The sequence below is a fragment of the Hyperolius riggenbachi genome, chromosome 5 (assembly GCF_040937935.1).
Source record: "Hyperolius riggenbachi isolate aHypRig1 chromosome 5, aHypRig1.pri, whole genome shotgun sequence".
NCBI classification, from domain to species: Eukaryota; Metazoa; Chordata; class Amphibia; order Anura; family Hyperoliidae; genus Hyperolius; species Hyperolius riggenbachi.
The window spans coordinates 302397421-302419081 of record NC_090650.1 but is presented as its reverse complement, the minus strand read 5'-3'; the positions used below and the strand labels follow the sequence as shown (position 1 = coordinate 302419081).

General features: G+C 41.5%; 1 protein-coding gene across 1 annotated transcript in view; it reads left to right on the top strand.

The window, feature by feature from the left end:
• The window catches only part of LOC137517692 (adrenocorticotropic hormone receptor-like), a 73841-nt gene extending 57825 nt beyond the window's left edge, over window positions 1-16016 (top strand). Inside the window, exon 3 of the mRNA XM_068234693.1 lies at window positions 14721-16016. Within this exon, the coding sequence (XP_068090794.1) occupies window positions 14790-15719 (930 nt within the window). The 5' untranslated portion in view covers window positions 14721-14789 and the 3' untranslated portion in view covers window positions 15720-16016. The remainder of the gene's footprint in view (window positions 1-14720) is intronic.
• Window positions 16017-21661: the final 5645 nt, after the last annotated feature.

The window sequence follows — 21661 nt, the reverse complement described above, 5'->3', positions numbered from 1 at the left end:
TCAGATTCTCTCTCTGGTTGCTAACACCGACTGTTACACCATCCTCTGTAACTCTTCTATCCATCCCCTGTAATTCTTCTATCCATCCTCTGTAATGCTTCTGTTCTCCATCTGTGTTTTTCCTCTACAGTATGGTTTTCTCTCCTTCATCCATATTCTTCACAGTGTGTATGCACATATACACACGCATAGTGCAACATTTGATTCTGATTAAATTCATCTGACTTTGGCAGGAAATTGTGGATTCTGTCAATCTTGAATCTAAATGCAATTGATGTTGATAGGGGAGACATTCTTGTCTCTATTCTTACTGTGCACGACAGTTACAAAATCACTTAAAGAGAAACTGTAAGGTGGAAATGAACTCCCCATCAGTGTGAAGCTCATGGCAGGCTCAGAGAAAACTCAGACTCAGTCCTCAGAGGGGAAAAAGTCCTGCAGCTAATAGATATCCAGCTGAAAAGGTGAAATCTCTTCCGCTCAAGCCTGATATCTCAGCATTCATAACTCATACACACTCTAAATTTGTAGGTTAGGTAGGGCACCCCCTAAACTGCCTCTATGCCAAATTGCAGCCCCACTGGTTCACAATATAGCTTTGATATACCCTATCTAATGGATCAGTCCGGCTGTAGGGCACAGCGGTATTTCCAGGGGTCCTCTACTTACCCTACAAATTTGGAGTGTGTAGGAGTATGAGTGCTGAGACATCGGGCCTTAAATATCAAATACACATACATTTTATTGGATTTATGTAAACTCTTAAAGAGTAACTGTGACATAAGATTGAACTTCATCCCAATCAGTATCCCCTTTCCCATGAGAAATCTTTGCCTTTTCTCAAATAGATCATCGGGGGAGGGGGGTGTCTGTATGGCTGGTATTGTGAAACCCCTCCCACAGTGTGATGTCAGCAACTAGGTACTGACATCACACTGTGGGAGCCTTGTTGCATTATGGAAATGACAGCTGTTTCCAACTGCCAAAAAAGCAGCATCTCCTTTCATAGACATCACCTGCCAGCAGTAAAGATGTCGCCAAGTGATAGATTTCAGAATGTAGAGCAGAGAGAGAGCATGCATGAAAAAAGGGCGCAGTGAAAAAAGGGCTTGGCTTGATAATGAAATGGCGTGGGTGGATAACAAAATCTGATAACGATAAACATTGTTGTCAAACTTGGTTAACGATAAATACCTTTGTAATTACAGATGGGAAATAATAATGAAAAGATATTAACGTTAAAAATCATTGCGTTATTCAACAATACAGCTTAACCCAACCCTACTCTCACACAGAATACTCCCCTGATGGTGTCTAAAACTAACCACTCCCCTGGCGGTGCCTAACCCTAATTACCCCCCCCCCCCCCGGGTGTGCCTAACCCTAACCCTCTCGGTAAGGCCTAACCCTAACCACCCCACTGGTGGTGCCTAACCCTAACCACCCCACCAGTGTTGCCTAAAACTAACTGCCACCCAAGTGGTGCCTAACCCCTAACCACTTCCCCTGGTGTTGCCTAACCTGACCACTCCCTCTGCAGAAACACCCTTTTACACGTAGAAACAATAATATCTTTGATAACGTAAAGTCTGTACATATAAATGAAATAATATGACAACAACTATAACGTTGCAAGCTTCTAAAATGATAACTACTTAAAAAAACTATAATGTTCTAATGTTGTTAACAATATTTTTTCTGCTTTTTTCGCCATATTAACGATTATTGCATTAAAGTCTGACGGCACCCTTTTTTGTCCACCCTCGTCCTGTGCTATTTTTCCTGCTAGCAAGAGGGGAACGATTTTACAATGGGCAAACACTGACTAAAGCATTTATAAATAATTATTGTAAAAATTAAGCACTTTTTTTATTACGTTCTTTTCACTGCAGTTGCTGTTTAAGTTTCTGTAATGTACCGTATTTTTCGGACTATAAGACGCACTTTTTCTCCCCCAAAAGTGGGGAGAAAAAGTTACTGCGTCTTATAGTCCAAATGTAGCAATTCTGGCGTTTGTTTACAGTAATTAATTTATTGCGGTACGCAAAGGGGAGGCAGCAGCGTGTTCCATAGTGTTCCCATGCGGCATTGAAGCAGCCGCTGTAATTACCCGCAATGTATTTCCTCTAATCTTCATCTTGATTAATGCCCGGCATTAGTCCCGCAGCGCAGCGCAATCCACATTGTTCCCATGCATGTAATTACCGGAAATGTATTTCCTCCAATCGAATGCCCGGGTGTTCCGACGTGACCGGCATCAGTCCCGCAGGGCAGCGCGATCCACATTGCTTCCAAGCGGCATAGAAGCAGCCGCTGTAAATATCCGCATTGCTGAGCCGTTTGATTCCCCTCTTCCTTCATGCCGGTATCAGCGCGATCCCAGCTGGCAGGCACATCTTCAGCCGCTATAGCGGCAGAGTCCTCAGAGGCTTCCGTACTGAAGTGTTTACTGGCGCCCTCTCATGACCACGTGGGTCGCAGGTCATGAGAGGGCGCCAGTAAACACTTCAGTACGGAAGCCTCTGAGGACTCTGCCGCTATAGCGGCTGAAGATGTGCCTGTCAGCTGGGATCGCGCTGATACCGGCATGAAGGAAGAGGGGAATCAAACGGCTCAGCAATGCGGATATTTACAGCGGCTGCTTCTATGCCGCTTGGAAGCAATGTGGATCGCGCTGCCCTGCGGGACTGATGCCGGTCACGTCGGAACACCCGGGCATTCGATTGGAGGAAATACATTTCCGGTAATTAGCGGCTGCTTCAATGCCGCATGGGAACAATGTGGATTGCGCTGCGCTGTGGGACTAATGCCGGGCATTAATCAAGATGAAAATTAGAGGAAATACATTACGGGTAATTACAGCGGCTGCTTCAATGCCGCATGGGAACACTATGGAACACGCTGCTGCCTCCCCTCTGCGCACATCAACAGAATCATTTTCAGCCTGAACGCCCAGACCAGAGGGACCCAGCTACCGCCACCCATGGTGAGATAACCTGACATTTTATTGTAGTGATTGATTAGTGTAGCTGGGGAGGATGGGGGGGTTGTTGTGTAGTGTAGCTAGGGGAGTAGCAGGGGTTAGTTAGCTTGTCAGTGTCACTTAGATAGAGACATGTTGTTGGGGAAGGGGGAAGGAAAGGTCAATAAGACACTCCTGGACCATGGATGCACCTAGGTTTCATTTTTTTTTTCCCTAGTTTTTGCCCTTTAAACCTAGGTGCGTCTTATAGTCTGGAGCGTCTTATAGTCCGAAAAATACGGTACATTACTGACACATTGCTTGTGTAATGTGCATCATGTTAGTTTATATAACACATGCTAAAATATACATATGCATATATTTTACTCTCATTTTATTATTATTTATAGAGTGCCAACATATTCCATAGCGCTGTACAATATGCAAAACATAACAATTGGGAGAATAGATATGTGATCAGTTCAACATACTGTACAACCAGTGACACAAGTACCAATACATACAATTCATGTGTAGTTTGAATAACATCACCAAAACTGATAGATGTTCTTTTGATAAATTTCACAGAAACGGGAAACAAAAGGGGGAGGTCCCTGCCCTTGCAGGTTTACGATCTTGAGGGTAGTGGGTTTGAGACACTGGGGAGTAGAAAAAGGGGTTAGTAGATGAAGAAGTAAGGTTTACATTCTACAGCAAATTATACAGTTGTCTAAGGATTACCAAGCTTGGCGCATGATGGATAGGCGGTGGTAGAATTCCAAAGGAGAGGTGACACTCGTGAGAAGTCCTGGATGTGAGAGTAAGAGGAGGTGACCAAGCTGGATAGCAATAGCTTCTCTTGGGAGAAGCAAATATTCCAGGATGGATAATATCTGGAGATTAATAAGAAAATGTATGGAGGGCATAGCCTAAGTAGAGATTTGTATGATTGTGTTAGGAGTTTGAACTGAATCCTTTGGGTGATTGGTAGCTATTTAAGGCATTGGCAGAGAGGGGTAGCATCAGAGGAGCAGGAGGAGAGGTGGATGAGATGAGCAGCAGAGTTCAAAAGGGACTGGAGAGATGCCAGTCTTTTTTTTTTTTTTTGGTAGGCGACAGAGTAGGGTATTTCAGTAATCAAGACGAGACATGATTAGAGCATTTTAGTAGCCTCTTGAGTAAGGGCCTGTTCAGACTATGTGCGTTCCTAGCCGTTTTTCCAGAATGCGTACAGGCAGACTTTCCGCATAGAAATGGCTATTAATGTTTTTTAATGGCCTCATTCACATGCATGCGTATGAGACGCATACGTTTCTCATCCGCATTGCTGCATGCAGTTCTGTGCGTCACGCACAGAAACGGACGCAATGAAAGTCTATGGACGCGTATCAAAAACGCGTACTATTGCGTTTTAGCGTACATTTCCCTCTGCGGTTCCCATAATTCTTTTTTTTCCTGGGTCACGTGTGTGTGCAAAACGCAAATAGAAAACGCATTTGAACGCAAGAAAAACGCATGCGTTTTTCAACTTGCGTTTTTTTAAATTTATACGCGTTCTACAGTACAAACGCTGACAGTCTAAACAGGCCCTAAGGGAAGAAAGATTTCTGGACATATTTTTTAGGGAGAATTAGCAGGAGGTTGTTAATGTGTATATGTGGGTGAAATGAGAGCTCTGAGTTCAGAGTTACCCATAGACAGAAAGCTTTAGGAGGTGAGGTTATTGGGTTATTTTCTACATTAATTGTAATTAAGGGTAGGGGAGTAGAGAGAGATGGAGGAAATATTACAATTTATATTTTGATCATGCTAAGTTTGGGGAAGCGGGATGACATAAATGCAGGAACAGCAGACAGACAGTCAGGAACTCGAGGAGTCATCAGCATAAAGGTAATACGGGAAACCAAAATACAATAAAAAATACAAAAATACACATTGTCACTCTTTGTTTTCTTGTTTCAAATGACCTCATTCAAAATGTTTTTTTTTTATCTTGGAACATATTAGGTTCTTTTCAATTTATAGCCCTATACTTTCGTTAATCTGAAAGAAATGAGGACAAATTCGAAACTTTAGGGTTAAGCATTGTGAGATGATATATTTATTGACCTCCCCCTGGGCTCAGTTTATTAATTACTTTTCTCCCTCTCCAATGGGCTTTCACATTCTATATTCACACAAAAAACAAACATCATGTGCCTTTTCACAATGTTCTCATTCAAGTACCTTCTAATATTTCATATACGTTCTGATAATCTGATTTTTTACACTGTTAGTACAGTCTACATTATGTAGTTTGCACGTCCCTACATAAATTACCACCTTTTTCTTGCAAATTATGGTCTTTTTTTATAAGATGTTCTTTCCCTGCAAATTTAAACATAATAGATGGTATATAATTTATTTCGCAGTTAGATTCACCTCCCACGTCAACAAAGTCCAGGCTTGCTAGCTATAAATGCTGAATTTTCCTTAAAAAAACAAAATTGGAACGAGCGTATGTTCCTAAAGCTCTTTTCCAGCTCCATATACCATCCTAAGACTTCCTAGTGGAATTTGCTCCAGCAACATTCCCTTTTGCAGTATAATCCTCATTGAGACATTACTAAACAATGTGTATTTAGAGAGCAAAGCTGAGAAAACAGTAGGAGACATGGGAAATGGAATTGCCGCATACGTTATAAGAGATATGAACCATTGTACCATGAAGACTCAAGAGAGAATAGAAATGTTTCTTAGGGTGAAATCAAGGTTGATGGGTAAATATAGGGGGTATGATAAAGAATGGTACTGAAAATCAATCGTAAAGAGAATCTGTACTGTCCGATTTGTACAATAAAAAAAAACATACCAATTCAAGTCACTGTGATCTCCTGGGTCCTTATTTGTCGTTTCCACCGCAATCCTGGCTTTTAATCGCCAGTTTTAGACAGTTTACAAACAAAAAACATGTCCGCCAACCAGGAAGTGATGTATATATATATATATATATATATATATATATATATATATATATACTGAGAGAGAGAGAGATAGAGAGAGATCTATCTATCTGTATATATATATATATATATATATATATATATATATATATATATATATATATATATATATATATATATATATATATATATATATATATATATATATATATATATATATATATATTTATTACATAGTGGGCCTGATTCACAAAGCGGTGCTAACAGTTAGCACCCTGGTGAAAAGCCCTTTATCATGCCTAAACTCAGTTTAGGCATGATAAGTTTAGGTGTGATAAGTTTAGGTGTGATAAGTTTAGGCATGATAAGTTTAGGTGTGATAAGTTTAGGCATGATAAGTTTAAGCGCCAACTGCGTTAGCACCGCAGTGCACAGCTGATCAAAAGTTTTACGCTAGCAAAGTCTGGTGTACTTCGTATAAAGTTTAATGGCGCTGCTTTGCGTGCGGGACTTTGCAAGCGATCTAAACTTATCTAAACTTAGCATGCCTAAACTTATCACACCTAAACTTATCATGCCTAAACTTATCACACCTAAACTGGCTTTTCACCAGAGTGGTGCAATGGTTATCATGCCTAAAGTCTCTAACTGGGTTAGCACCGCTTTGTGAATCGAGCCCAGTGAATTATCTGCACTCCATTCTGGGATTAGTCACAGTTTGCATGTGTCAGGCAGCAGCTCCTTTCCCCCTCAGCCTAACAAACTGCAATAAATAAAGCACACACACAGAGCCTGGAGGGGGCATGTAGGGGGTGTGCATAACTTGTCCCTATCACAGCAGAATCAGAAGAAAATGTATGTGTGCTCAACATCAAGCTTAACCCTTTCAAGTCTGGCTGTGCAAATCTGGCTAAAATGGCTTACCATGAGACATGCTCACGCAGAAATACATCTGCTTTCGCATGCCAAACTTTGCAGGGTCAAAAACCAATACCGCGAAGCGGTTGCCCTGCGGGAATTAGTTCATGCTTTATAGCACTATCCAGGAGCGCCACGGGTCTGATTAACCTATCACAGCAGATGCAGCTTCTTCCTCCCTGGGTCAAAAAAGCTTAACAAAGAAAAGAAGATTAAATATATTACGGAGAGAGTGCAACTAGAAAAGGCTGCAGTAATCCAGAGCACATTAGAACAGGTATAGGAACTAATAGGATAGAAGAAATAAGGCTGAACATTTTGTTACAGAGTCTCTTTAACCTTCCTGGCGGTAAGCCCGAGCTGAGCTCGGGCTATGCCGCGCAGGAAGATATCTCAGCCCCTGGTGGAGCGATTTGCTCCATTTAAAATGCTGTACGCGCAGCTAGCACTTTGCTAGCCGCGCGTACAGCTTGATCGCCACCGCTCTGCGGCGATCGCCCGTACGCAGCGGCGCAAGAGGCCCCCCCCCCCCCCGCCAGAGCCCTGCGCTGCCCGGACCATTGAGTTCCGGGCAGCGCTATGGGCTGGAGCGGAGGTGTCTGACGTCAGGACGTCGGCTGACGTCCATGACGTCATTCCGATCGTCGCTATGGCGACAGGAGAAGCCAAACAGGGGAGCGCGTTATATACGCGTTCCCCTGTTTGCTATTGATGCCGGCGACGATCGCACTAGAGGGACACATGCGCCCTCTAGTGGTGTTTCATGTAGCTACCACTCTGGTAGCTTTACATGAAACACAAAAAAAAAAATTAAAAAAAAAAAGGATTTTTGCCATTTTGGCAAAAAAAATTAACCGCCAGGAGGGTTAAAGAAGACTGAATAGAAGAAGGGGGGAAGTAATGAAAGGAAGAATGAACTGTAGAAGAAGCATTAAAACAAATACTGTATTATTGTGGATATTGATAGGAAGAATTTAACCCCAAGATAGGAAGAGGCATTATCTTAATTTTGTCCCTAAACAATATTAATACATTTCAAACTTTTATTGAATACTTATAATTAATGAAACAAATAAACAAACCTAGAGAAAAATGCAACGGTTTTAAATGAGGAACATACAAATCCAGGAAATAAATCAACTGTTAATCCTTTCCTCTTAAACAATGATGTCATGAGTATTACTACAAAATGTGTACTGGAAGATACAGAAAATTTAAACAAGAGGAAATGTCTAAACTCTCTGCTCCATCTCTTCTAGTTGGTCTCTATAACAAAAATATGTAAAAAGATGAGCACACACGGGGGTTGATTCACAAAGCATGCATATTTTTCGTGAAGTTGTAGACTGTAGTCAAGGCAGCAGTCTGTGCGCAAAGGGTTTATTGCGATATATATTACAGGCACACCAAAGCATTTAGGCAAGGGACACCAGCCTTACAGCCATTTCCAGCTTCCTCAGAGACCATGTAACGATCGGTGTAACACAGAGAGAATCTGATTACCGGTGATCTGCAGTATCACTGGAAATACAGATATATACCAGATTATAGATGATCTGCAGTATCACCGATAATCCAATATACTAGCTAACCTCTGGACACCTGAGTAGAGTATAATATTTGGTGTAACAGTAATACTTAGAGGACAAGCCTCAAAGCAGTAAGGGGTACTGTACTGATTCCTTCCGAAGGCCTGAACTCTCCTAGGAGGGAGGAGTCAGGCTGACAGTAGGAAGGACTAAACTGATAGTGACACTCAAGAGGAGGTGTCACTGGTCGGTTCTCGAGGTCGGACAAGGCAGGTCGCACACACACAGACAGATAAAGTACAATTTCAGCAGGCAGAAGCGAAGTCTAAAGTACAGGCAGGGTTCGGCAACAGGGTATCAGAAATATCGAGGTACAAAATCAGAAGGCAGATGCAGAGTCTAAGGATGAGCCGGGATTCGGTAACAGAGTATCAGAAAGACAAAGTACAGGATCAGAGTTCAGGAGAATGGTCAGATAGGCAGAAAGTCATAACAGATAATCACAATGAAACCAGTACTTTAAACTATCAACAAATCTAGCTAAGTGTAGGATTACAGCTCCAGCTGGTCCCGGCACACTTTCGGATCTGACTCAGGTCTGCGTGCTACCACATAATGACCGCAACGCCAGACAACCAGCAACTGAACAGCCGGCAGTATATATACACACATCTCTCCAGCACCTCCCTAAGTGCTGGGCCAATGAAGAGCGGAGCCAGAGTCAGCTGACCAGCCTGGTCAGCTGACTCACCTCTGGCTGTCATATATTCCCTGCCTCAGTGCGCGCGCACGTCACTCTAAACCCAGAGGGACAATGAGTCCCAGCCACACCAGCACCGTCTCCGCTGCCTGCTGCGGGAGCCGTCACACTGCACGCGGCGGCTTCTCCGCGTTCTCTGTTGTTCACGCGGCATGCGGCGGTTCCTCCACGCCGCGCTGCCATGCTGGACGTGGAAGCAGCCGCCCTGCTCTGAGAGCAAGCGGCTGCTTTTCCGTGCTTCCTCACAGACCAGTAGGTGAACAAACATCTCCTTAGTAGATACTGTAGATTTTACATTTAGGGTCACTTACCACTACCTACTGTCACGCACAAATGCTGGGAATTTGCACCACTATTGCAGCTGTGAACGCTTCCGGGAGTCTCCCAGTCTCTTCTGGGGTCACTAGCTCTTGTCTGTCAATCCACGCTCTGGACGTACGTCAGTCCATTTCGGCGCTGTACTTTGGCTGGGTATGTCTTTGTTATTGTAGTAACCTGATGTGTGGAAGTGCATTGCATAAAAGCGTCCTCTCATTTGCCATGGAGATAGGACAATGGGGCAGTGGTACCTATGAAGAGGGGAGAAGATAAACAGGGGTTACTTAGGCATCCTGATATGCTGTTAAAAATAATATACACATATACAGCAGTACTCTTAATAGGCATCTATAAACCAGTGCAATTCATTCCTCTCGTTTAACCCTTCTGCAAAGAAAGCATTTGTTTTAAAAAATTAAACGAGCCTCCTCTCTTTTTAAAATTAATTTACAATCCCCTCATCTATGTGGAATGGGAACATATTTCAACTTTTAAATTTTCAGTAAATTTAAAGAGAACCTAAACTGAGAAGGATATGAATTTTTCCTTTTAAAATAATACCAGTTGCCTGACTCTCCTGCTGATCCTGTGTCTCTAATACTTTTAGCTACAGCCCCTGAACAAGCATGCAGATCAGGTGCTCTGACTGAAGTCAGACTGGATTAGCTGCATGCTTGTTTCAGGTGTGTGATTGAGCCACTACTGCAGCTGAAGAGATCAGTACAACTGCCAAGCAACTGGTATTGTTTAAAAGGAAACATCCATATCCCTCTCAGTTTAATGTTCCCTTTAAGGCCATCATCAGTGTCTCCCCAAAAGATTTCTCTCAAATGGGCTATAAACCTACCCACCCCTCTTCCAGTATGGACCTAGTTGGCATGTTTTTGAAAGTGGGTGGCTAGCTGTCTCTCGACTTTTCCTATATAGAACTGTTGGCATGGGAAAATGATGGGATTTATTGTATTTATAGATCTACAATGTTGGTTGCAATTTCTGCACTTATAATTAATTACCTTTGGGGGTGATCATTTTGAAGCCAGTTTTCTCTTTTAATTGTTAGCAGTTCACTTATTTCACTTGAACTGTAAGGAGAGCTAATGCATGAGATAAATAAAAAAAGATAAACATATAAGAAGAGATACATCATGAATTAAGTCAAATAATGAGAGACAAAGCAAGATTTAAGTTAAATAAGGAGATACATCATGATACATCATTTAAGTAGAGATAAATTACAGGAACACTATCCATTAACATGTTTTTTTTTTCAACTGAGAAAGGAATAGTTTGGGAGTATACATTTGAATGCTAATCTCATTGTTTACTGTTATCAAATTCCTTTCACACTTCAGTGATGCCAAAATCTGACTGGCCAGTGAACTATGAGAGGAGGGGGTTTTCCTCACACTACATCTGTTAACCCTGTGTGTGAGAGAAAGCTCTCGGGAGCTGCATGTCTCTGAGAGCTCTCTGCAAAAAGCAGAGGAAATGAATCCTATGGGCAATATAAACATTTGTAATAGTGTGTGATACCTGAAACCAGAACCATTGCATATAACTCTGCTTCAATATTACACTGTTCTTAGCATGTCAGACTGCAGAGATTCACCTATGCAAATGAGACATTCCAAATGTAGCTAAAATCTACACACAACAAAGTACAGCTTTTGCCTCTGATATTTTACATAAAAAGTTACATAGTTATTTTGGTTGAAAAAAGACATACGTCCATCGAGTTCAACCAGTATAAAGTACAACACCAGCCTGCTCCCTCACATATCCCTGTTGATCCAGAGGAAGGCGAAAAAACCCTTACAAGGCATGGTCCAATTAGCCCCTAAAGGGAAAAATTCCTTCCCGACTCCAGATGGCAATCAGATAAAATCCCTGGATCAACATCATTAGGCATTACCTAGTAATTGTAGCCATGGATGTCTTTCAACGCAAGGAAAGCTTCTAAGCCCCCTTTAAATGCAGGTATAGAGTTTGCCATAACGACTTCCTGTGGCAATGCATTCCACATCTTAATCACTCTTACTGTAAAGAACCCTTTCCTAAATAAATGGCTAAAACGTTTTTCCTCCATGTGCAGAAAATGTTTTCATAGCTACTTAGACATTATTTGTAAATTGTCATTTTATAACACTTGGTTTGATAGTGTTGCTTTAAGTTAATAAGCAAGGTGAAAAAAAAACAACAGAAAAGCTTTGTGAATCAACCCCTAGAGTACCTTTAACAAAACGTTACCACTTCCCTGCATACACAAAATATAGCTATTTATAAGCTACTCAGAGTCTACATCAATAAACATACATTGTATTTTTCAATGTTAATATGCAGTCCCATGGTTGTTCCCTTCCTGATTTTGTATTTTTTGTATGTCTGTCACAAAGAGCGTGATCAAGTTTGCCTCACTCTGACCCCTCTCACCATGCCCACTTTATCTTCCAACTATTGCGTTCAGGAGTGAGATACTAGTAAACTGTAACAAAACCCTTCCAGACACAGAAACCCCTTCTTTTCTCAGGCAATAGCCCTGCTTAATGCAGTACCACACTAATTCTGAAACTGCTAGGACTAGGACCATTACAAATGGCTATTACAAATTTGACATGAAGTGGCTATGACTGTCACATGTTAAAGCACAACTGAACTGACAAAATAAACATGAAGTGGCCATACCTGGGAATGTTTCAAGTCCCCAATAATGTTCCTGGCCACTTTGCATTCCCCCAAGTCAAAAGCTGCAACTAAGCAGCCACGATGCATGCTTTGTTCTTTACACATGCTCTTCTCATGTGCGCTCCTGTGCACAGCAGCCGTGGCTGGGAATGCCATGGGCATGTGCAATTACAAATGTTCCAAACCGCCCATGCAAAAACAAACATAATGAAATTACTGAAATAAACAGTGACAAAATCCTTCAGGGGCCATTCACACATATTTGAATTCATGTACATTTTGCCAAAATGCGTTCATCGGACATCTAGTGTATTTTAATGGTGTCCCATTTTTATGCATTTTGTTATTTTTCTGCATTTATAAGTTGCACACAAAGTCTGCTTTTTTTCATATGCAGTGTGTGATTCACATTTCAGCGCAAGTCAATAGCAGCACATACAAATCTGCTTGATTTTGCAGTTAATTAGAAACATTTTCATGTACATTAACCTTGCTGGAATACAGGGAAAAATTGCAAACTGCAATATAACATAAAATCCTATACAATTTGCAAAAATGCATCCCAAAGTTAACTGCAAAAATATCCAACCCCTCCCATAAGAAAATTGTAAGCACAAATGTGTGCATGGGGAAAATTGCATGCAGAATTCACAAAGGCAAGTGTGAAAGCCCCTAAGGTTTTGTGTTTAAATATACTGTAGTTCCATGTGCAGAATACAGCAGCTGATCAGATTTTAGTTTATGTGATTCATATCAGTAAGCGACAAAACTTATGTGTTGCCATAGTCACCATACTTTGCATATAATTATTGCCCTCTGCACTATTTTATGAAGCAACAGCATTTTATATTACTTGTAGATCTAACTAATCCCCTCTTGAACGTCATGAGATAATTAAAAGATAAAGAATGCACGTTATGCTGAGCACAGCTCTTTGTGTGATTATACAGTTACTGTAGCAGATCTATTTACAATTCTCCTCCATGTTTGGGATGTGAGTGGGTTTGCTGTTCTGGCAATGAAGCATTTTGCAGTCCTTCCTTAAAAGAAACCAGAGCTGGTCTCCTCAAGCCCCATGCGCATGGATCGCTTCCATGCCACCGACCTCAGTCTTCTTCCTCTTCGGTACCGGGTCCCGTAACTGCAGCCAGCCGCGGCCAGCCTGCGCAAAAGAAGTGTGCCCTCTTTGTATCTCTCCGGTGACTGCTGGAGAGATAAGTAGAGGGCAGTGCACACTTCTTTTGCGTAGACTGGCCGTGACTGGCTGAAGTTATGGGACCCGGTACCGAAGAAGGAGAAGACTGAGGACGGTGGTGGTCTACGATATGTGCACATAGGACTGGTATGTATAAATCCTTTAATTTCTATAAGCTCTGGTACACTTTAAAGTGTAAACCATAGAAAAAGTATTTCTTTAAGAAATGTGCTAAAGAGGAAAAGGAAAAGATGAACTAAGAGAAATTTGAAGGAAGCCCTTGCTGGCTCTCTTGAAAATACAACTGATCCAGGACACGAAGCATGCCTCTCAACTTTGCGAGATGAGAAGAAAGGGACCCCTTTATACACACCCATGCCACCCCCAATCACACCTATATCCATGCATGCCACAAAGAATTAATGAGTAAAAGACATAGTGATAGTTTGTAGTAAATATTCTAGTGGCTGGCCGGTAGTGATATTCAGGACCTTGTGATGGCTACATAGTAATCAGTAGTGATAGATGGGCTTTAGTGACAAGAAGGAAGTGATATTCAGAATCTTGTTATGGTGGTAGTGATCAGTAGTTAGACTTGTGATTGGTAGATTTAAAGAGCATAATGATGATTAGATGTTTTGTGCCATTTGACATCGTTGTGTGAATGAAACCTCTATGCTTCCCTATGTTTCCACAACATGCATTTATGTTAGAGGACATCTGAAGTGAGACAGCTATGGAGGAGGCTGACACATTTATTTCATTTTAAATAATACCAGTTGCCATCCTGCTAATCGTTCAGGCATCGTTAGTGTCTGAATCACACACCTGAAACAAGCATGTGGGTAATCCAGTCAGACTTTATTCAGAAACATCTGATCTGTTTCATGAATTTTCATTTTCACACTTCACGAAAATTTAACACTGAAGTCAATAGCCGCGGAAGGGTTAATAGCCCCTATACATGCTAGAATCACCAAATTTGCAGGGTTTGTCCTCGATTCCCATTGGTCTGTGAATGGACAAATGGGGAGTGCATGCACAGTATGGAGTGGCCCATCTTTTGGAGCACTCGGGCTCCAGAAGACTTCCAAAGCCTCTCGCAGCAGCAGAGCCAGAGTGCAGTCTCTGACTGATGGGGAGACAGCACTAGAGCGAAGGGACCATAGGAACGACTCTATAGGACCCAGAGCCTTTTCTCACCTTAGGTGAGTATCTTTTTTTTAATTTTGCTTCAGACTCACTTTAAGCATAGACTTCAGCTTGTTTACACTCAGTTTATACTCAGAGTAGCGTGACATTCTGTATGTTTTGTGTTCAACAACTTGCTTGTACGTAAAAAGTAAATACATGTTAAATGAGAGTACAAAATAATTTGATTCTTGTTTTGTTTTGTTTTTTGTTTTTTTTACAGCTCTGTAACTGTAACTGACAAGAATAACTCATCATAAAAGGTTATTACAAACTAAAGATCCATGAGAAAATGAAGATGGAGAGAGCCACAGATATTACAAGACGAAGCATTGGTCACCCAAACATGACATCTAGCCCTTCCAATTTTACAATGTGCTCACTGGTAAATGTTCCAGAAGAATTTTTTTTCACAATCTCTGCTCTTGGCATTTTGGAAAATGTTGCCGTGCTTTTTGCTGTTGTCAAAAACAAAAACCTGCACTTGCCTATGTACTATTTCATCTGTAGCCTATCTGTATCTGACATCCTAGTATGTCTGTATACAATTCTACAAAGCATCATGATGCTCCTGGTTGGTATTGGCCATCTTCAAAAAGAAGGACAGTTTGAAAAAAAGATGGATGATGTGTTGGACTGGTTCTTTGTATTATCACTGCTTGGATCAATATTTAGCCTATCTGCAATTGCAGCAGATCGATACATAACTATCTTTTTTGCTCTACGGTACCACAACATCATGACTCCCAAAAGGGCATGGATCATTTTAGCCTCCATCTGGACATTTAGTGGTAGTTTTGGAATAAGTATAGTCATTTATTTCCAGGAGACAGCAACAATATTGTGTTTTTCTATAACATTACTTCTTTTATTACTGCTTACAATATGCCTTTACCTCAATATGTTCCTTCTAGCGCAATCACATGCCAAAAAAATTGCCTCGCTTTCTGGACAATGGAGTTCAGTACAACAAAGAACAAATTTAAAAGGAGCCATTACACTGACCATTTTACTGGGAGTATTTATTTGCTGTTGGTCTCCATTTTTTCTTCATCTTCTTCTGTTTTCGTTTTGCCCTTACAATCCTTACTGTTCCTGCTACATGTCAACATTATACATAAACTGTACCCTTTTCTTGTGCAGTTCTGTCTTTGGCCCATTCATTTATGCATTTCGAAGCCCAGAGTTACGTAATACCTTGAAGAAAATGTTGTGTTGTTAGGATTTTTGAAGTCTATGGATAGAATAAACATGAAAAGAAATTAAACACACAGAACAGTTAATTAATGAAAATACATCAAGAGCTAAAGGTAAGTGTCAGGATAACATGTTACATACGTACAGAAACAGTACACAAGCAAAACAATGTCAGTTAATGGAGGACATTTCATAAATATATGCCTTAAGCAGCATGAAGCTATGAAGCATTGCAAGATTGTTCTATTTGAAATGTTCGTTACTAGTTTATTCCTTCTGCTGAATATTTTTGCATATCTGATTTTATCTTATTGTTGTACAGACAAACCACAAAGGCAATTAAATATAATCATAATTGAAAGTTGAATGTTTGCCTTGAGTTCTTCCTATTGTCTCTTTACCGGTTCTTATTTAATTACACAGTGTCAAAATAATTTTCACAATGCACACAGTCAGTGCTCCTTTTGTATGACAAAGATGGTAACATCTGCCAGGGTTGTGTTCCAGGTAAGACATGCGAAAATCAATAATCACACAATAAAGGGAAGCATTGCTTTTGTTGAGAAAAACTGATTTTTTTTCAGCTTGGCTCTTAATCTTAATAATTCCAGAAATAATTGCAAAGATTCTTTTAGCTAGCTTAATTTATTTTTAGTTTTAAAGATTGTATTCTTGTTATTTTTCCCTTGTCCCCAAAAGGGAGAGGAATATTTATAAAGTAAAATGTTTCCCTGTGCTAACCCCAGTTTGGTATGCAGAAAGAGAATATAAATCAAATGATCAAAATAAACAATGCCAGAAGTCAAAGGAAAATTCCTAAAGGGATATCACAGAACCATAAACAGACCATGAAAACAACAGCTTAACCTTCCTGGCAGTAAGCCCGAGCTGAGCTCGGGCTATGCCGCCGGAAGGCACCGATTTGCATAATTTTTTTTGCTACACGCAGCTAGCACTTTGCTAGCTGCGTGTGCAATGCGATCGCCGCTGCTACCCGCCAATCCGCCACTATTCGTCGCGCCGCGGCCGCCCCCCCGGACCCCGTGCGCTGCCTGGCCAATCAGTGCCAGGCAGCGCTGTGGGTGGATCGGAGTCCCCTTTGACGTCACGATGTCGGTGACGTCATCCGGCCCGTTGCCATGGTGATGGGGGAAGCCCTCCAGGAGAGAACGGGAGCTCCTGATCTCCGATCGCCGGAGGCGATCGGAGGGGCTGGGGGGATGCCGCTGAGCAGCGGCTATCATGTAGCGAGACCTTGTCTCGCTACATGACAAAAAAAATAAATTAAAAAATGACTTTGCTGCCCCCTGGCGGATTTTGATAAACCGCCAGGAGGGTTAAACAAACTACAAACAAGTCAAATTGCTCAACCTTGTTAGAACGAGACAGTAAAACCCAAAGGAACATATCAGGATAGCACCTGCAGACTTAAGTCTAGCAAAATTACAACTTAACATAGTTGAGAGCCTATCACAGAATTATTCTCCTGCCTACTTGAGATAGAAAGTGAGGTCATAGTGCGTGTTGAACAAAAATTGTGTGAGGGAAACTAGTGGCAGTTATTTCTATAAATAACCAAGCCATTCTGCAGAATCTTCTGTCATTGATTCAGGCCCGCCATGTGTGGAGCATAGAGCCCTAGACCTAGATGAGTCTAATTTAAGGAAAGTAAAAGGGGCTTAGTATGCTCTGTGAAGCTTTTTGAGGGAAGTTTCACGCCTGGTACCATAACAACTGCTCTTTGTAAGTGTTATACAACAATGGTCCTTATCCTATTAGCTTTTCTTTTGAGTTTTCTCCAAGGAGGAACATTTTCATTGTCTCTAAAACATAACTTTTCAGCATTTGGCAATTGAAAAAGTAGTAAAAATCAGGTGAAAACTAATATCAAACTTATTGTAAGTAATTTCTTGCTTGGTGGGAGCTTTAAAGATTATTTATTGATAAGGTTTGAAAATATCTGCTTGGATAGTGACAAGTTGGAAAAAAAGTTAAGAGGATATGAGAAATGATGAGATTGTATTGGCTTAATTTTTTTTTAATTGCTTTCAATGTTTGTTTTTTTAATCTCACTAAAAAATGTATTAAATGCATTAACTGTATACAAACTGTAATAAATCTTTGTTGGTTGCTATGGGCAACAACACTACACCTTCATTCGGCACCATATCACAGGAAATGTGATAACTCAACTTTCATCACAGCAACAGCATAGGAGATAGAACTTCTTAGATGTCCTCAAAGTTTTAGGAGTTTATTCAGTAAACAGATATACAGATGCTTATCTCTACATGTTTGTTACACCTCAGTGAAGCAATTGGTCTGTAGTAAGTCCTCTTTGAGTTACAGGCTCATGGTCCATTCCTTTTGAATGGCAACCAGGCTTTCCCTTACGTTACATCTATACTACGTTGCACTTAGGCCTATATACAGCATACAGTTATATAAGATGACAAGACATTACAAAAAGAGTAGAAAGTGGAAGACATCAGCCAGAAGTCAGAAGTAGCTCCCCCCTGAGCTTGTTAGCTCTTCTTATACTAAACTCTAAAGAGTTAAATGTGACATCATCTGAGCAGGGACGGATCACTAACTCATTGCCTGCTATTGGCTGATAAGACCCCGTGATATCATGACAAGCACAGTCTTTACTGCGCATGGCCTGGAAAATTCCATATTCCGGGGACCTGACTCTTAATCTAAAAAGAACATTGTTTACCTTTAGGAAATATGAAAACACTCAATGTTTACAGAACAAGACTGCCTCTCTGTCTGTACATCGTAGCCTTGTGCAGTCCGAATCACACTGTTCTTCAGTGCTTCTAGAAATGCTCCTTAAAGGTATACTCTGCAAATCAAGTCTTTTAACTAAACTCAGTTAAAGTAACTGAGGCCTACGAATTCATATAATACTTAAATTCTAACACACACATGAGAATGAAAAAAGGTACAAATATCCGCTTACATGTAATTGTACACACATTTATAACATACGCAACATATTAAGCATAGCGTACAATAAAACATGAACATAAACATAAATTAACTAAGAACAGGTTAGCAGAACCTCTGCATCAACAGTCACAGGTACTTGGTGTAAAATTACAACCTAGCAATGCATACTGCCTCTCTAAGTGGCAGTTTCTTAAGTAGGCATAACTATAAGTGGGTGTCGGCAGCCCTCAGGCATCTAGTACCGGCACCCTCAATGGTAACCTCAGGCTAAACGTTTGATGGATAAACTAAAACAGGGTCCACCAATCAGGGGAGTGGGCTATCAAGAAGCGGATATGGCCGTGGAAACCGGGGAGACTAGGTCACATTTGTTCCAAGAGGGGAAGAGGTCCAAACAGGCCCTCTCCCTCCTCCTGGAAAGTCCAGATGGGTGTCTGCGCCAGGCGCAGAGAAGGAGATCCAAAAGAGAGAGAAGGAAAGAGAGAGAGAAAGAAGGAGGAAGTGAGAGAAGGAATGAAGAGATTATAGCTAGAAGAGAAAAGAAGCAAAAGAAAGGGGGGAGGGGGTCAACCTTGGCTACGCCAGAAGTCCAGAATGACTACTATTTGGGTCCCCTAAGAGGCCTTAGCAGGGGGCCAATGAGGAGGTGTTATAAACCCATTAGACTACCATGAGAGATTGGGAGAGTCCTTGATGGTATTGGTTAACGTAAGGAAGCCAGACTTTTTCAAAACGTGAGAGGGAGTAGTCTAGGATAGCTTTCATCCTGTCAAAGCAAAGTGCATTACTCAAATTTGTCTTGAATTGTGTTATTGACAAGGATGGAGATTTCCATGAGCTTGCAATGACTCGTTTTCTTGCAAGACAAATATGCATAAGTAATTTATATTGGTGAGTAGTTATGTCCAGTAGTGGGCGCACATCCAGGAGGGCAATTTTAGGGAGCTTAGGAATCTTAGCTCTGATAGTGGAGTAGATAAACTGATAAATTCTGATCCAGAACCTCCGGGCCCTTGGGCTGGTCCACCATACATCGGAAAGGGTGCCCCTCTGACCGCAACCTCGAAAACACAAACTATTGCAATTTGCGTCAAATTTTGAGATGCGATCTGGGGTAAGATACCACCGTAGGAGTACTTTATATTGGGTCTCCACAAGTGAAGCACTTATGGAGCATTGTGGGGTGAGTGACCAAATTGTGAGTAAGTCCTCCATCTCAAGCGTGATGTTAAAGTCAAGTCCCCATTTCGCAACATAGGAAGGTTTTGAAAGGCCGGAGGGGGAAACAATGCTCCTGTATAGAATGGAAATTAGGCCCAGAGATCCCGGATCAGAAGCACATATGTGCTCAAAGCTCGTGCGAGTCAGGAGGGAGCTATGGCCCCCCTGATTAGTGTGGACAAAAAAAATACAAAATTTCCAAGTAGCGAAAATACTCCGTCCCTGGCAACTGGTATTTTTCTTTGAGGAGGGTAAAGAACTTGACTGCAGTATCTGTGGCCATATCATATAAAGTAGTGAGGTTTTTATGTTGCCACCAGCGAAAAGCTGTAGGACTTTTCATGCCCGGATTAAAACCTGGGTCACCCAAGAAAGAGGTAAGAGGGAGGGGTGCTGACATCAGGTTACCTTTAAGTTTGACCATATCCCAAATTTTAAGAGAGTGTATGATAATTGGATTCTTGATATTCCTGCTTTGAGTAGGGGACAACCATAGCAGGTTCCCAAGGGAAATGGGAGAGCATATGGATTTTTCTTTTATAGACCACATAGGGAGGTGGGATACTTCGTGCCACATAGCAAGTTGTGATACCTGTGCAGCTTTATAATGGACACTAACGTTAGGGACTCCCAGACCTCCATCGCACTTCAAACAAAGCAAGGTGCTCCTCGGAGCTCTCGGCTTGGTCTTACCCCATATAAACGCAATAATAGAAGATTGTAGACATTTAAGCGTTAGAGTTGCAATATTTACAGGGAGTACGCGGAAAACGTAAAGCAGTCTAGGGAGGATTGTCATCTTAGTTGCTGCGCTACGTCCGACCTATGAGATGCTGTACCTCTTCCAACATTCCATGGATGGGATGACACCTTTGATTAGATCTGGGTAGTTAGCTTTGTACATGGAGTGATAGGAGTTTGTGTCAGATATTTTAGTTTATTAGGCTCCCATTTAAATTCAAAGGAAGATTTCTGGGACTCAAGCTCCTGGGGTGGGGAACATTAAGTGCACTAGATTTATGGCTATTTATTCAGAGTCAGAATCAGAATCAATTTATTTTCGCCAATTACGTTTGCACCTACAAGGAATTTGTCTTGTCCAAAATGTCCTCAAATGTTAGTAGAACATCAGCTAAATTAGAGAAAGAATTGTGAGCATCCATGAGTGTCAGGACCACATTGTCCGCGTACATGCATATCTTGTGTTGGAGGCCAGCTAGGGGGAGCCCCCTGATACTTTCATGTCTATTAACCAGTATGGCAAGAGGTTCCATAGCGAGTGCAAATAGTATCGGGGACAGGGGGCATCCCTGTCTGGTGCCCCTGCGAACTGGGAAAATCTCGGACCTATATCCACAATATTGTATAAATGCCTGCGGGGAGTGGTAAAGTGCTCTGACCCAGCTCTAAAAGTTAGCACCAAAACCCCACCGAGACAGCAAGAAGAACAGGTACTCCCATGATACTGTATCAAACGCCCTCTGGATGTCAAGGGAAAGAAGCATCATGAGAGTACCTGTTTGCTCCGCAGAAGAAATGATCTGCAGTAAGCACCTAAAATTGTCCCTGGCCTGGCACCGCAGCATAAATCCCACCTGATCCAGCCCGATAATCGAGCAGATACCCTCATTAAGACTCAAGCTCCTGGGGTGGGTGGGGGTTGGGGGGGAAGGGAAATATTAAGTGCACTAGATTTATGGCTATTTATTCAGAGTCAGAATCAGAATCAATTTATTTTCGCCAAGTAAGTTTGCACCTACAAGGAATTTGTCTTGTCCAAAATGTCCTCAA